Genomic DNA, 14,653 nt, shown 5'->3' with positions numbered 1-14,653 from the left:
TTCTTATATATTATCTCTGCAATTTATGTCCTTTATAGTAACCCCCTACAAAGTGGCAATTGTACCTTGTTTGGAGTGAAAATGTAATTTAAAAAAAAAAAAATTCTATGGAGATTTTTTTTTTTTTTTTTTTTTTTTTTTTTTACTACACGGTGGTCACCACTTATCAAGGCCCGGAAGCCACTCAGGGATAAGGGTTATTGCAAGTACAGTACGTTAGTGTGGAGATTTAATGAAGTGTTTACTTAAGGGGACGGTTCATTAGGAATATGGAGATGCAAAAAATGGGCCATATTTATCAGCACTCGTAACGCAGAGGATATAACATTGGTACGTATTCTCTTCTGATAACCCGACATTGGAAATCGAAATGAAATACATCCCAAGTGAAAACAGTCCATAGACATGATCATATATCAGTCTACAAGGAATTTTGAACCGTGTGAAACTGGAAACAATATAGAGCAAAGACCGTGAATACTAAAGCCAGTATTGAAAATTTTGAACATGCGCACAACCAAACAAAAGAGATGAAGACTCCAAAACTATTCTCTCCTGATTACTCGACATTATCTCGAAATCGAAACGAGATACTTCAAGTGAAAACAGCTAAAAAACATACAAGCCTAAAACGTAAACAGTTTCTTTGAAAACGGTATTTTCTGTTGCCCGCCTACTTCATAGCGAGTTTCTGCTACTGTTCCGGTAACAAATTTGGTGCTTAAGCTATAATCGACAAATCGATTTTTTTTTAAATGTCGTTTTAAGCAAAAACAATACTACGTAATTGCCATGTCGAAAATAGTAACATATCCAAAAATAACGAAAATAAATCGAGAATAACTGCTATTGTGTTTTTAATAAAAAAAAAAAAAGGTATCGCTATAGACAAATATTGCAGCCATGACAATTTAAATTATTTCTTTCAAAGTTATTTCCCCTGTGTTTAGCCTCCTACTGCCTACTATATAACATCTAAAAATGCAATTTTGCCCACTTTTCTATAAAAATTACTTTCAACTATAAATAACTTTCTCCTCGGCGATTTTTCGTAATTTTTTTGGATGTATTACTGTTTCCCGCATGACATTTAAGTACGTAATATTGTTTTTGCTTAAAGACATATTTATAAAAATCGACCTGTCGACTGTACCTTAAACACTAGATTTAATTTTCAAAGTTCAATGAGAACGCTGGCCCAACTTTATTATCACAAAAATACCACCCGGTCTTCAATTTTTAAGATTTCTCTATATTTTGACTGAAGACTACAAAAAAGCTATTTTTCATGGAAGTTACTTCCATGAAAAATAGCTTTTTTTTTTTACCTTCTAGAAGGACCTAGGTCAACTCTACATAACTGCCTGAAATTTTGAAATAACAAAAACGCTGAAATCAAGATGAATTTTCGAACTCATATACCGGTATACGGCATAATCGCGTTGAAACACCAGTTCTTGTGAGATCACCGATGATAAGCGACGTTGAACATAATCAGTACCAGATGGTGACAATCTGGGAATGCTAGATGTAATATTTCTATGACAGATATACAAGCGGCACCCAGCCGCATGTATATTTGATTATTCCCTGTAAACTTCCTTCAGAGAAAACCGACATAGTTCGGCCAGGGTTAATACCACATTAGGTGTAAGACCACCAATTTCCATGAGAAATAACATTTTTTTGATCTAGGGTGACCTAGGTCAACTTTATATAACGCTCTCTGGGATATAGACAGTGTATATGTGAAGCTATAGTTCTACATTTATAGCGTATAAACACACGCGTTATGTTATTGATGTTATAGATACCACTGTCACTACGTGGTGCATGGGGAGGCGAATGCTTAATCGGAATCGGAAATCAGAAAAATAGGAACTTTGAGGGTTAACAGTAACGGAAAAAAAAGAGTGCCTATTTTTAGAAACGATTGTTTTGTTAACTTGAGTTTTCCATTGCTGAAATCTATAAAAGTGAACATGTCTGTCTGTCTGTCGATCTGTGTGTGTACATTTCCATACGCAATAACTGTCAATGTTTAGTCTACAAACTCGAAAATTTATATACCGGGTACTGAGATTTGGGAAAATCGATGTGATCGGTTTTCGGCCAGAAATTTGGCGATTAAGGGGTCAAAGTTCAACGATTTGATCTTTGAGAGCTCTACCAAACTCCTCCGACAATTTTGGGTCTAAACACTTGAAATTGTAGATATAGGCTCCTTGCTTAACTTGATTTGAGCCCAAATCAATAAATGTTAAGGTCATAATAGGGATCAAAGTTAAAAATTTACCGCTTTTATTTTTTGCTCAACATACACCTCCAAACACCCGGGCACCCATGCTAGTTTATGATGAATATGTATTAATTTTAACCTACTAGTAAAACAAGAATATACAGATTAAATCCCACAAGTATTTGTACATTAACAACAACAAAAAAAACTAACTAAAAAATATATATATTATTTTTTACAGTGACAAATACCAAACATCTCCATAGCATAATATTCAGAGATTAAAAAAAAATCGGAATCGGTAAACATATTGGAATGGTTCCATCACCAATATTTTTCTTAAACGCTAAAACTTCGAAGAAAGAAACATTAATATTCTAGAGGTACGTGCATGTGTGGGAGGGACTTTACGCATTATAGGTCAGCCATAAAAGCAAAATATATGAAGCAGCAGGACAACTCTGAAAACATTTTTCCCTGCTAAGTCCCTAATCCGCCCACGTTTGGAATATGCTTCTATGGTCTGGTACTCGAAGTTAAAAGGAAACGGACACACTGGAACGAGGCCAGCGTAGAGCAACAAGACGTACATGGCAGATTTGCCCTACCCCGAACGCCTCGTTTGTCTCAACCTCCCCACTCTTTAATTCTAAAGACAACGTGCCGATATAATACGTGCCTACAAGAGAAGAGATTTCGATAATGTCCTCCATAAAAGGTCTTGCACCAACTTTGGCAATTGCTTGTTCGCTCCGGCTCTCAACCCATCTATCAGGGGACACAATCTGAAGATGCAGATCTAGCATCCTGGCTCCCGTAACCAGTTTTTCTTTAGCAGAGTTACTCCTGTTTGAATCTGGCTAAGTTTCCGCATCATTAATTCCCCCTCAAGTAATGCCTCCAGAGTCACGCCTTACTATAGAATGGAAGTACCACCAAGACTATGACTAATTTATTTTTTACTGAACTAGTGACCCTACTCACGTATTTTTCATGCGCTTTCAAAACCTTGACATATGGTCTTAATACCCTAGTCCGGTAACTAATGACCTATACTAAAAATGCATACTTAATTTTTATTATTCATATCCAAATGAATTCATCGAATACTCTAAATGAATAAATGCGGAAGTCTCCCCCCCCCCGTGTATCAACTATTAGCATCAAAACGATTAAATCAAAAATACAACATAGCATTTATTATCTATATATATAAAAGCGAAAATGTATGTATGTACGCTTTTCCTCAATGTCCACAAAAGGCTTCTTTCAGAGAAGCGCTTGCTCGGTTCACAACTTCTTAAAACTTTTTATATCATCTATAAATTGTAATATCTCAGAGTTACCCACGGAGCTCGCCTAATTTTATTGGCTTTCAAATGTTAATTATTCGACATTTCCCCGCATCGGCACGCGTTACATTCGGTTTTCGGTATTAAAAAAAAAGCGAAACTCGACTCTAATCACAGGCCGAAAGCCAGTTGTCTCAAGAGAGCAAAGTAACGTTTGTTCAATGTCGACTTCGTCATATCAGACGGTAGCTTTCATTTCGCTCCTCCTAATAAACAGGGAGCGGGTTTTTAAAAACAAACAAACCGATTTATTTACCTCATTAAAAACTGTCCCGCACAAAATGCTAACTGCTTAATACCTATCGCCGTTACGTCAATCAAAAACGCGCACCTGTTTTTTTTGTTTGTTTTTTGGGGTTTTTTTTTAAACACTTTACTATTTTCCAACTGCGCGTCGTGAAGGCTTCGTTTTTTTTTTGTTTTTTTTTCACATACCCCGAAAAACACCCGGGCAACGCCGGGTACCCCTCGCTAGTATATATATATAAAGAAAAATATTACTATTTAAACGGCTGTTATTTAGATCACTATAACATAGTAAATTGAAATAGTCGAGATGAAAAACCAAAACAGCTCTTTGCGAGCTTATTTTACAGCTAATTTTTAAAACAGTTCATAAAATATGCATAGTGGTATTTGTAATTTCATAGTCTTATTTTTCTATATGTGTGATACTTTTAATATCTAAAACTAATTAAAAGGTTAATATTTTACCATATGAATAGATAGTAACGGCTTTTCTCTAGTGTTTACAGAAACAAATCGAAATATTTCAAATGTTGGCTTCAAGTAGTTCAAGCCGTGAACTTTGCGACGCTATATCGAGCTAGCAACGCAAGTTATATATATATATATATATATATATATATACACACACAATTCATTTCCTTTGAGTGGCTGAAAAAGCAATCACTTCAAATATGGTCGCCACGCCCAATTATATATTATGAAATGATACTGATTATAATTTTGAACAGAAAAAAGGCGGAGTTTCAAAATAACTACCCAGAATCGTTTTAGAATCTTTTTCAATTTTCTTTTAGTAAAGGGTAGACGTCTCTTACTCTTCGCCGTCCCAAATTTAGTTGCCTCTCCGCTACGGCATGATTAGACAAGGCTTTTTCTTTAACAAATGCGAAGACTACAATTTCTTTGACATTACGAATACAATATTTTTTTTACATAATGGGTATCACAGTGATGGCTATGAGAAAAATGCGAAAGATTTAAAAACCTTTAAATGGGGCGCGAAATTTTTGGATCTATTAAACCAAAAAATTCTTTCCTGCAGCGCCTGTATTGTAAAACAGCAGTTCTCGTGGATTTAACAATTTTTACTATTACAGACATAAATTGTGATGAAAAATACAACAAATAAATGTTACCAAAAGCAAGCTAGGCAACTACCTGCTTTTATAAGTTTTGTATTTTAACTTATTTTAAAGTGTTTATTTTAGTTGGAGGTATTGGAAACCTATAGTTAGAACGAACAAAATAGTGTTCTCGTTAGAGACACTAGTAGAGTCCCGATAACCCATAAAATTCGAAAATTAAAATACCCATAGGAAAACACCCAATAAATATCACCAATATACAAAAATATTCTACCAGTACATTGTTTAATTTTCGATTGCAGTTAACTATGCTCGGCTATGGTTCGGATAAGCCCAATTGTTTTACGACCTAACTAGGTTTTACACTATCTTTATTTTTTTAAAGAAAAAGACTTTAAAATAAATTTATGCAGATAGGTAGAAGAGTAACTTATCTTGCCTTTAGTAACATTTATTTGCTGTGTATTTTTTTTTTTTTCACTTTTCTTCCTTTGTTAGCTTCTCTGGAAAACGCTTAAGAAAAAGTTTTGAAAACTTAAAGTTTAGCAGTATAGTCCAACATATATATATATATATATATATATATATATATATATATATATGCTTGCGGTTAGCAGATAGTCATACTATTATCAAGCCTGGAAATAGCTCAGATTTTTGTATAGATTAAAGAGCACGCAGTATATTTCCGTCGGTATATGCAAGCAGGAAGACACCAGCATAGATTGCGAAACTCCATGTTCTTTTGCGATCAGTGTACAGAACTGCATTTTTGTTGTTTTTTTTTTTTTACTACGTTTTTCTATTGTGTATTAAATTTTTAAGGTCAGTCCGGAGGAAGTTGCTCAGTTGGTTGGTTGTTTGTTTTACGGCATATCAACCCTTTTCGGGTTATTTAATGCCGAATCCAAAGATTTAAGAAAAAATTTTTTAATAGAATATATTTGTTGTTTTCACGTCGGTTTCTATTTAACCCATAGTTGGGACCCTAACAGGTACTACCACTCCGGGTCAGAGTGGACCTGGGAGCAATGGTAATTAAAGGGTAGCTCCGCACTCCAAAGCCCACAAGCTGGGGCCTCACCACTGGATATAGTTTAAGGTCATATCCAGGACCCCCATTGAGGGAATTTTACCCTTTGCAGGGGGCAGGGCGTATTTTAATGCCCCGACAGGGCCAAGTTGCTCAGTATTGATTAAGTTGGAGATGTTTATACGTAAAGTGACATTAAGTGAAATACATTTCGGTAAATATAGTCTTTAACGCAATTCGACATACCCAACATTACCGAGGGGCCGCTGTGAATTTTTTTTTTTTTTTTAGTTCTGTCGCACTGCAAGAACTTATACACCAGGATCGGGAAGTGGGATTGAGAAGTCAGCGCCCCCCCCCCCTCCGAGGAAGGGCACACCGACCTGCAAAAAGTGCCAGAGTAGCCTCGTCGGCATTCTCCGGTAAGGGCGTCTCAGGCGGTCAGCCTGAAACTAACCCCTTCTCAAAGAGAAGGCAAAGCATGGACCTCATAGAACTGCACAACTCCTTAATATATATATATATATATATATATATATATATATATAAATATAGTATATATATAATATATATATAAAATATATATTTGTACGTCTGTCTATGTAAAACAATAGACAACGTGATTGTAGCTTCCAAATCTAAGTATGAGTAAAGGTTTCTATCTTCAAAACCTTAGAATTCGTGAACACAGAATCAGGAGTGACAACTTTACAAAAAGTTGGTAAGATCATAAAAAGATGGGGATGGGATTAAATAGAAAAAAAGTATTATTGCATAGGTACTTATGCAGAATACGAACGGCGCTGAAATACTTATTCAGAAATTAATTTCTAACATGGGGGTGGGTGTTTTGAGATTGTTTAAAAAATTCGAATATACCAAATAAATGTTAGCAAAGGCAAGAATAAGTTACTCTTCTACTTATCTGGAGAAGTTTAAAACTTACTCGAGCGATAGGTGTGAAGACAAATGGTGAACTGACACCTAATAATTTGATAAGGACTTAAAAATGGGGTTGTATTACTGTACTCAGATTCGAAAAAGTGGTCAAAAAAAAAAAAAATATATATATATATATATATATATATATATATAAATGTTATCAAAGGCAAGATAAGTTACTTTTCTACCTAACTGGATATATTTTCCGTGTTTTTATTCAATGTAACATGTTTATTCAGTTCGAAAAGCATACAGTGTTTACCGATGTATTGGAAAATTCAAAATGGCGCCCGAGTCTCTTTAACACGGTAAGTTCAGGAAAAGATGTTATAAATAATAAAGTAGACAAAATACTGTTAGAAATTCGCTCAATATATGTTACCGTGACATAAGTTGACATTTTTTAAAATAATATTTTGTCTAGTTTATTATTTATTACATCTTTTCCCAAACTTACCATGTTAAAGAGAGTGTCGGGCGCCATTTTGAATTTTCCAATACATCGGTAAACACTGCATGTTTTTCGAGCTGAATAAACGTGTTACATTGAATAAAAACACAAAAAAATGTATCCAGTTTGGTAGAAAAGTAATTTATCTTGCCTTTGATAATATTTATTTGTTATATATTTGTTTTTTGACAACTTTTTCGAATCTATGTGTACAGTAATACAAACCCCTTAAAAATAATTACAAAATACTGTTAGAAATTCATCCAATATATGTCACGGTAACATTAGAAGGGTTTCTAACAGTATGTTGCATATTTATCAAAACATTACACATTTAGGCGTCAGTGCCGCCATTTTTCTTGCTCTCTCGAACCGAAATGAGTAAGACACTACTTTATTACTTCTGCATTTATTAACCCACGATTTCCCCGAAGTTACTCGGATGTGCCCGGCAGATGACAGGAAGAACCGGAAACGGTGGACAAGTACTTTGGATATTAAGACATCCCCCACCTCAATGTATTACTTGAATTTCAGTGGTCGTCGTCATTCTTAACAATTTGTATTTTTTGCAATAAGGCTCGCCCGGCCGTTTCCGGTTCTTCCCGTCATCTGTCGGGCTCATCCGAGTAACTTCGTAGAAATTGCGGATAGATAAATGCAGGAGCACTCACTGCTTTTCCAGATAAGCAGAAGAGCAATTTATGCTACCTTTTTCTAACATTGTTATTTATTTGAAGTTTTGATCATTTTTTTTTTTTTTTTGTACCTCTGGATTGCAAAACAAACCAGTTTTGTAACTTTTGTACTTACAAGCAATTTAATAAATAGAAACGTACTTATGCAGAGAAGGTATCGTGCTAAATTTTTTTTTTTATATAGTATTCAAGTTAAATTCAAGTTATAAGGCATCTTAAAACCTAAATTATTAGGTGAAAATACAGAATAGTTAAACACCATCCCCGCCCCATGTTATAAGAATCTGTTTCTAAATAACGTTATTACTTCAGAACAGTACCTTCTCTGCATAACTACCAGAGCATACGCAAAATTAAAATTCAATAGAAAATACAATTTTCAGGAGATTAATTGCTAAAAAGAAATAGTATGCTTAAAAAACAAGATTTATAGCGTCGTTTTTCATGTCTCAAGGGCGTTTCTACACTTTATCGCCGAAACTGGAGACGTCATCTTATTTCAAGCACCTGTCGATTAGAATCAGAGGGAGAAATCAGTATTTTAAACTATGCTCGAAGTTAGAAATAAACATTAAACTAGATAAATTTCCGGAAAGAAATGAAAAAAGTAAATAAAGAAAATGAAAGAGAATATATATCCATAATTGTTTAATTGAAAATGTTTCGATTTAATGAGAACGGGAAATTTTTCTCATTTAATTTTAGGTTAATTTATTCTTTCTGGAAACAATCGTTCTCCAGTTTAATTTTTGTTATTTTATGCTTCGGCCATAGTTTAAAATAATGATTTATCACTTGGATTTTAACGGTAGGTGCACGAAATAAAACGGCGTCTCCAGTTTCGGCGATAAAGTGTAGAAGTAGCATCTCAAGTTTTAATTCAATTAAATTTTGGATATAAATAAAGAACAAACAATACAGTGAAACTGCAATACACATTAATTTGGTACAAAACAAATACAACATTGGAAAGAAATAAAAAAGAAATTAAAATATGGTGGAATCGGATCGTTATTCTTTATTCATTGATAGCGCAAAAGAAACTGAACCTTTTAGAATCGCTAAACTAATTCTAATCAGAAATGATTTTCTATCCGGCTTGAAAATCACTTTCGAGTGTCGAGGACAACCTTTTTTCTCTGCCATTTAATAGATTTAAATAAATGGGATTCAAAATGCGAAAGTGATTTCAAAGCTTTTTAAAAAGAGAGCAAAAGTAATTTCTGGGCGGACCTGTATGACAGTGCCCACCCCCCTTAAGAAAAAAAGAAAAAGCGTTTTTTACCTTTTCAAAACTTTTTCAACGATTATCATGTATCGTAAACGTGAGTATCATTAACAGAAAAAAAAAATTTGGAAAAATCTTTAAAATTAACGACTTTTAAGAATGGGGTTCACTCTCGTCATAACGTTCTAATTCATTGCCGACTTACTGTCCATTTCTTTACAGACGTGTCACGTGATTAGAACGTTATAACGAGAAAGTGAACCCCCCTTAAAAGTTCGGAAATTTATTTCCAAATTTTTTCTACTAATATGATTAAGTAGAATCTATGATAATCGTTGGGAAAAAAAATTGAAAAGGTGTAAAACATACATTTTTAGGGGGTGGGCACTCTCGTACAGGTCCGCCATTTTTTTTTTTTTTTTTTTTGTCAAAATGACGATGTGTACAAACTAAACATCTTTCAAAAGTTGATTTTTTAAGGGATATTCGGGTCTATTTGGAATGACTATCAAGTTTAAAATAGTCGCCGACAATAATTTATATCAAGACCTTCATGTTTTCCTTAATGGCTTCCAGTCATCGCCCAGTTTTTTCGCTGGAGATACAAACCGAAGTGAACGTGCTCGCCGTAAATGAAAAAATTGCGCCTGAAAACCATTAAGGAAAACATTGTATTATAAGGGTCTGAATGTCCTAACTACTTGTCGGCAACAATTTTTAGTGTAGTATTCATTAAAACGGGCCTGAATACCCCTAAAAAGGCACAGTTTTCCCGGGTGCGTTTGTATTGCAAGATTGAACGCGGATTTCATGGATATCATAAACAAGCATTACTATTACCGACATCTTGGCCTTTCAGTCAAGATCAAAGTGCAGTATCTGTTCTTCAGATACTGCACTTCCATTTTTTGTTCTCTTTCGGTGGAGGAGCAGTCCTTCACGACTGAGACAATTTTTTTATTTTTGTACCTTTTCTCCACATAAAAAAACGACCCTGGTGTCTAACTGTCCCGTGGGGAGGCATAGTAAACACGTACTATTACCGACAAATTATTTTAAGGAAATACAGTCGGATAAAAAAAAAAGCAATTTATTTGCATTTGTGACCCATTTGCGTTAAAGAGGTTAGGCAATATGGGATAAGCATTCGAAGTTGTAAATATGGTTTCTGAGCAGAGTAGCCATTTCTTTAACCACTTGTTTATGTTACGGACCTTATTGTGGCTGAAATAAAAAAAGGTTTACTTTTCGTAGAAAAGAGGTTTCCGGCAACTAAAAATGCACGTATCTCAAATATGGAATAATTTTTTTGGTGACGCCGAAAAAAAAGGCGACACAAAGTCCGTACGCAAATAGTGTCAAGACAAAAAAAAAAAAAAAAAAAAAAAAAAAAAAAAAAAAAAAAGTAATAATTTTCATAAAACTAAAAACAAATTCAAAACAATGAAATATTTCATGCAAAAAAAAAAATAAAATAAAATAAAATATAACGCGTTTTTTTTTGTTTTTGTTACACCGTTTGCTGCGGACTTCGAGTTGTCTATTCGTCTGGATTACCATGGTTGTTAAATGCAAGTAAGGTGCTTATGCATTTATGTTACTGTGCTATTTCTTAAATAGTATTGGAGTTAAATTAAAGTTTTACGATATCTTATATTTTTAAGTTAAAGTACAAAATAATTACTAAACATCCTCTCCTCATATTAATAGCTGTCGGCGGATCTGAACGAGAATCATCCCCCTAGGATTTTCACCGGTATTCTGCAGTTGGTATATTTTACGACCTAAACCAGCGTAGTACAAAAACACCCAACCTCTCATGTTAAGAACGGCTTTCGGAATGAACACTCAACCTTAAAAACTATACTACATACTGAAACATACTGTAAAAATTATAGTGGAGGTGATTCTCGTTCAGGTCCGCCTAGATTTCTAAATAATAACGTTATTATTTCAGCACGGTAACATAAGTGCCACAAATAGTTCACAAGCGAGTAAGGTGAAGCAAAATAAAGTGTTATTGGCTAATTTCGCAAACTATTTTCTTTAAAAATAGTTGATATCGCTAATAGTATTGGTTATTGAAATATGAGAAGAAAAATATATACAATATACTTACAAAAAGTGATAAATATTTATCATCGAAGAATGCTATTGGCACTTGAAGATGAATTTCGTTTGAACTTGCATCGTCTGTATTTGTTAAGGTACGGTCGTTTTTGTCGGTACCAAATTCAAAAAAGCTAGATTCTGGTAGGGCTTGACCACTAGGGAAAACTGACCAAGAACACACCGACAATAGCAAAAGCGTTCTGAAAGTCTTTGTCATATTAACGGATACGGAATCGCTAGGTTTTCGTCGACGGGACATTTTAACAAGAATTTTTAACTTCTAAAGAAAGGCTTTTGCTTTTCTTTCAAACTTTACAATTCCTAAAGATAAAGTGATTGGGTTAAGATATTGGTAAGGTACCAAAAACAGAATCTAAACTCAGTAAATAAGGAATTATATATTTTTGTCACGGAATCTTGAGAGAGGGTGAGAAAAAAAAAAGGAATAGTCCTAAAGCGGGAATTAGAAGATCCCAGTCTGTTATTCGAGGGAATCTGGTAGAGAAAGAAAGAATTTTTAGATACTTGTAACCAACATGCGCGGAGAAATAATTTGGAAGTGGGAGGGAAAGAAAGCAAGTTATATATATATATATATATATATATATATATATATATATATATATATATACACACACACACACAACAATGCCGTCTCGTAGACTAAAAGACGTAGTCGTGGGGGCAGTTAGAAAAAATGGTAGTGGCGATAGTAATAACAAACTGAGGCTGGAAGTGAGGGTATGGTGAATAGGGGAGGGGGTAATGGTAACCTGGGGAGATGGGTTAGTACCGACTAAAAGTCAGAAAAAAAAAGAGGGAAAGACGGGGGGGAGGCGAAAAAGTCGAAGAACTGGATAGGTAGTGGCGTGAGTATGGAAATATAGCAGAGACGGAGGCGGGGGGTAGGTCTCATGATGGTTGGGAAGAGGGGTACAGGAATCTTTTTGCCCTTTACTTGTAGACAACCAACCAATAAAAAAGTATAAAAATGAGAAAAAAAAGAAAGAAAAAAAGAAGAAAAAGAAAGAAAGAAAGAAAATGAGGGTCTTGACAGAATGTCGTCATAGTGTCTGGTTAGTAAGAAGGGTGGTCCCCACCTCCCTCCTCCTTTCATTCAATCTCCCCATCTTTTATTATTTATTTATTTATTCTTTTTCCTCAATCTTAGGCTGCTATTGTATCCGTTTTGTTACCCATCTTTTTATTTATTCATTTATTTATTTATTTATTTATTTATTAGCTTCTTCTTTTTCTTCTTTTTCTTGAATCTTAGGATTTTAATTCTCTAACTTATCCCGAAACGTTTCTTCCGACTATATTTCTTTCTTCTGCGGGGTTACTTACTTCCCTACACCAGCAGCGAGTGTAGTGTCATAAGAAAACCAGCTCCTACAAAACGGCACACTAGTAAGGTTAAAAAAAAAGTTTCGAAAAGCCAACTCGGCATTCCTCAGTAAAGACATCTCAGGCTATTGACAATAAATCCCCTTCTCTTCCTTTCCTTTGTATTTTTTCTTTCTATATTTTATCGTGTCGTTCTTTTAAAACATATCAATTCTTTTTTTTCCTCCTTATCTTTCATTTTTTTTTTTATCTTACTTTAATCCTTCCTGCATTTCTCTCTTTCTTGCTCTCCTTCTGTTTTCCTCTTCTTCCTCTACTATTTCCGCCTATCTGTGTGTGTTTCTTTCTTCCTCCATTTCTTCTTTCTTCTTTTTTTAATGCTGTTATTCTATATTTATTTATCTTTAAACATATTTTCTACGTTTCTTTCTTTACTTCCTTCGATTTTCCTCTACTGTACATTTTCCTCTTTGTTTTTTCTTTCTTTCTTCTATTTTTTTTTTTTTTTACTTTCTTTGATTCGTTTTATATCCCTGTCTATTCATAGTTTCTCTCTGCATCCCCCTTCCATCCGTATTGATCTTCCTCTTTTTTCTACCTTTCTTTCTTTAATTTCGTTTTTCTTTCGTTCTGTCTTTCTCTCTTTTTATTTTTTCCTTCCTTTCATTTATTTATTGCTATTTTTCCTTCTTTTCTTTCATCCTATCTTTTGCCCCGTCTCTATTTCTTTCTTTGTTCTTTTCCTTTTATCTTTGTGTTTCTTCTTTCCGTTCTTTAATCACATCTTCCTTTATCTTTTTCTTTCATTTTTCTTATTTTTCTTTCTTTATACCTATCTTTATTTCTCTCTACTTACCTTCCTTAAAAAAAAAAAAACATTTATTCGGCTTTTCTATCTTCCTGTGCTCGTTCTTGTTTTTTATCATGTCTCTTTCTTTTCTCTTTTTCTTCCTTTCCTTTTCCTTTTTCGTTTCTTTCTTTTTTTCAGACTATCTTTATTCACCGTTTCTTTCTTTCATTCTGCCATTCTTTCCCTTTCTTTTTATTTTTTTCAGCCACTCTTTATTTATCCAAGTACTAGCATTTGCGGGTGTGTCTATTGAGCAAAAAAAAAAAAAAAAAAAAGTAGTAGTAGTAGGAAGGCAGGCTCGAACCCGTACAGCGAAGGAGGAAAAGAACGGGGAAAACCCCCTGACGTCTTTGCTGTTACGACTACCGTCAACGTGATGTAGGTTTAAATTAAGGCTAGACAATCGAAAGGAGACGATGACTTTCGAAAATATCGGCGAAAAAAGCGACCCCCCCCCGCTGTAAAAAAGTGCACAGTTGAAGGTGAAGATATTAATGATTTTAGCCAATTTTTCGATATTTGTCGTCTGAAAGGTCGAACTACAAAATGATACTGATCTTGTCAAAATCTGTTGCCTCTGTCCAACGTTTTAGGCAGACGTGCAAACATACATACATAAATACATTTATATATTGGTAACTAAAAGTTTTCGACCCAAACCAATTAAAAAGCTTGCCCTGTACCTCTTCACTGTACTGTATATCGATACTCTATGACTGACTGGGATAGCTTCCGTACATTCATATCTGATCTACCTCTGCATTCCATGTATAAAAAGGACGTGTCCTCTAGAGTATCAGACCTGAGCGAATGGTTACTTGTAGGCATAGACCAATTCATACCTTCCAAAAATTCCAACAAAAACCTAACAGCCAGCCATGGTTCTCACCTGAATGTGCTGCTGCCATCGCGCACAGAAATCACTTTTTCCATAGCTCCCAACGTAATAGATGCACTGAGACTAAAGCTGCTTTCAGGACCGCCAGCAACCACTGTAAAAGAGTAATAAAACACGCAAGAGAGCTATATGCTCAATCCGTTAAATCCAAAGTAGCTGAGCAGCGGCT

The 14,653-nt window shown here is 34.5% G+C and overlaps 1 protein-coding gene across 1 annotated transcript in view; it reads right to left on the bottom strand.

Moving 5' to 3' along the window:
- LOC145268427 (uncharacterized) overlaps nucleotides 1-11,950 on the bottom strand; it is a 346,335-nt gene extending 334,385 nt beyond the window's left edge. Inside the window, exon 1 of the mRNA XM_080123988.1 lies at nucleotides 11,397-11,950. Within this exon, the coding sequence (XP_079980114.1) occupies nucleotides 11,397-11,648 (252 nt within the window). The 5' untranslated portion in view covers nucleotides 11,649-11,950. The remainder of the gene's footprint in view (nucleotides 1-11,396) is intronic.
- Nucleotides 11,951-14,653: the final 2,703 nt, after the last annotated feature.

The sequence above is a fragment of the Euprymna scolopes genome, chromosome 43 (genome assembly GCF_053919585.1).
Source record: "Euprymna scolopes isolate OS-2025 chromosome 43, ASM5391958v1, whole genome shotgun sequence".
Lineage (NCBI taxonomy): Eukaryota > Metazoa > Mollusca > Cephalopoda > Sepiida > Sepiolidae > Euprymna > Euprymna scolopes.
Note: the sequence above shows the minus strand (reverse complement) of the source record. Positions and strands in the feature narration are given on the sequence as shown.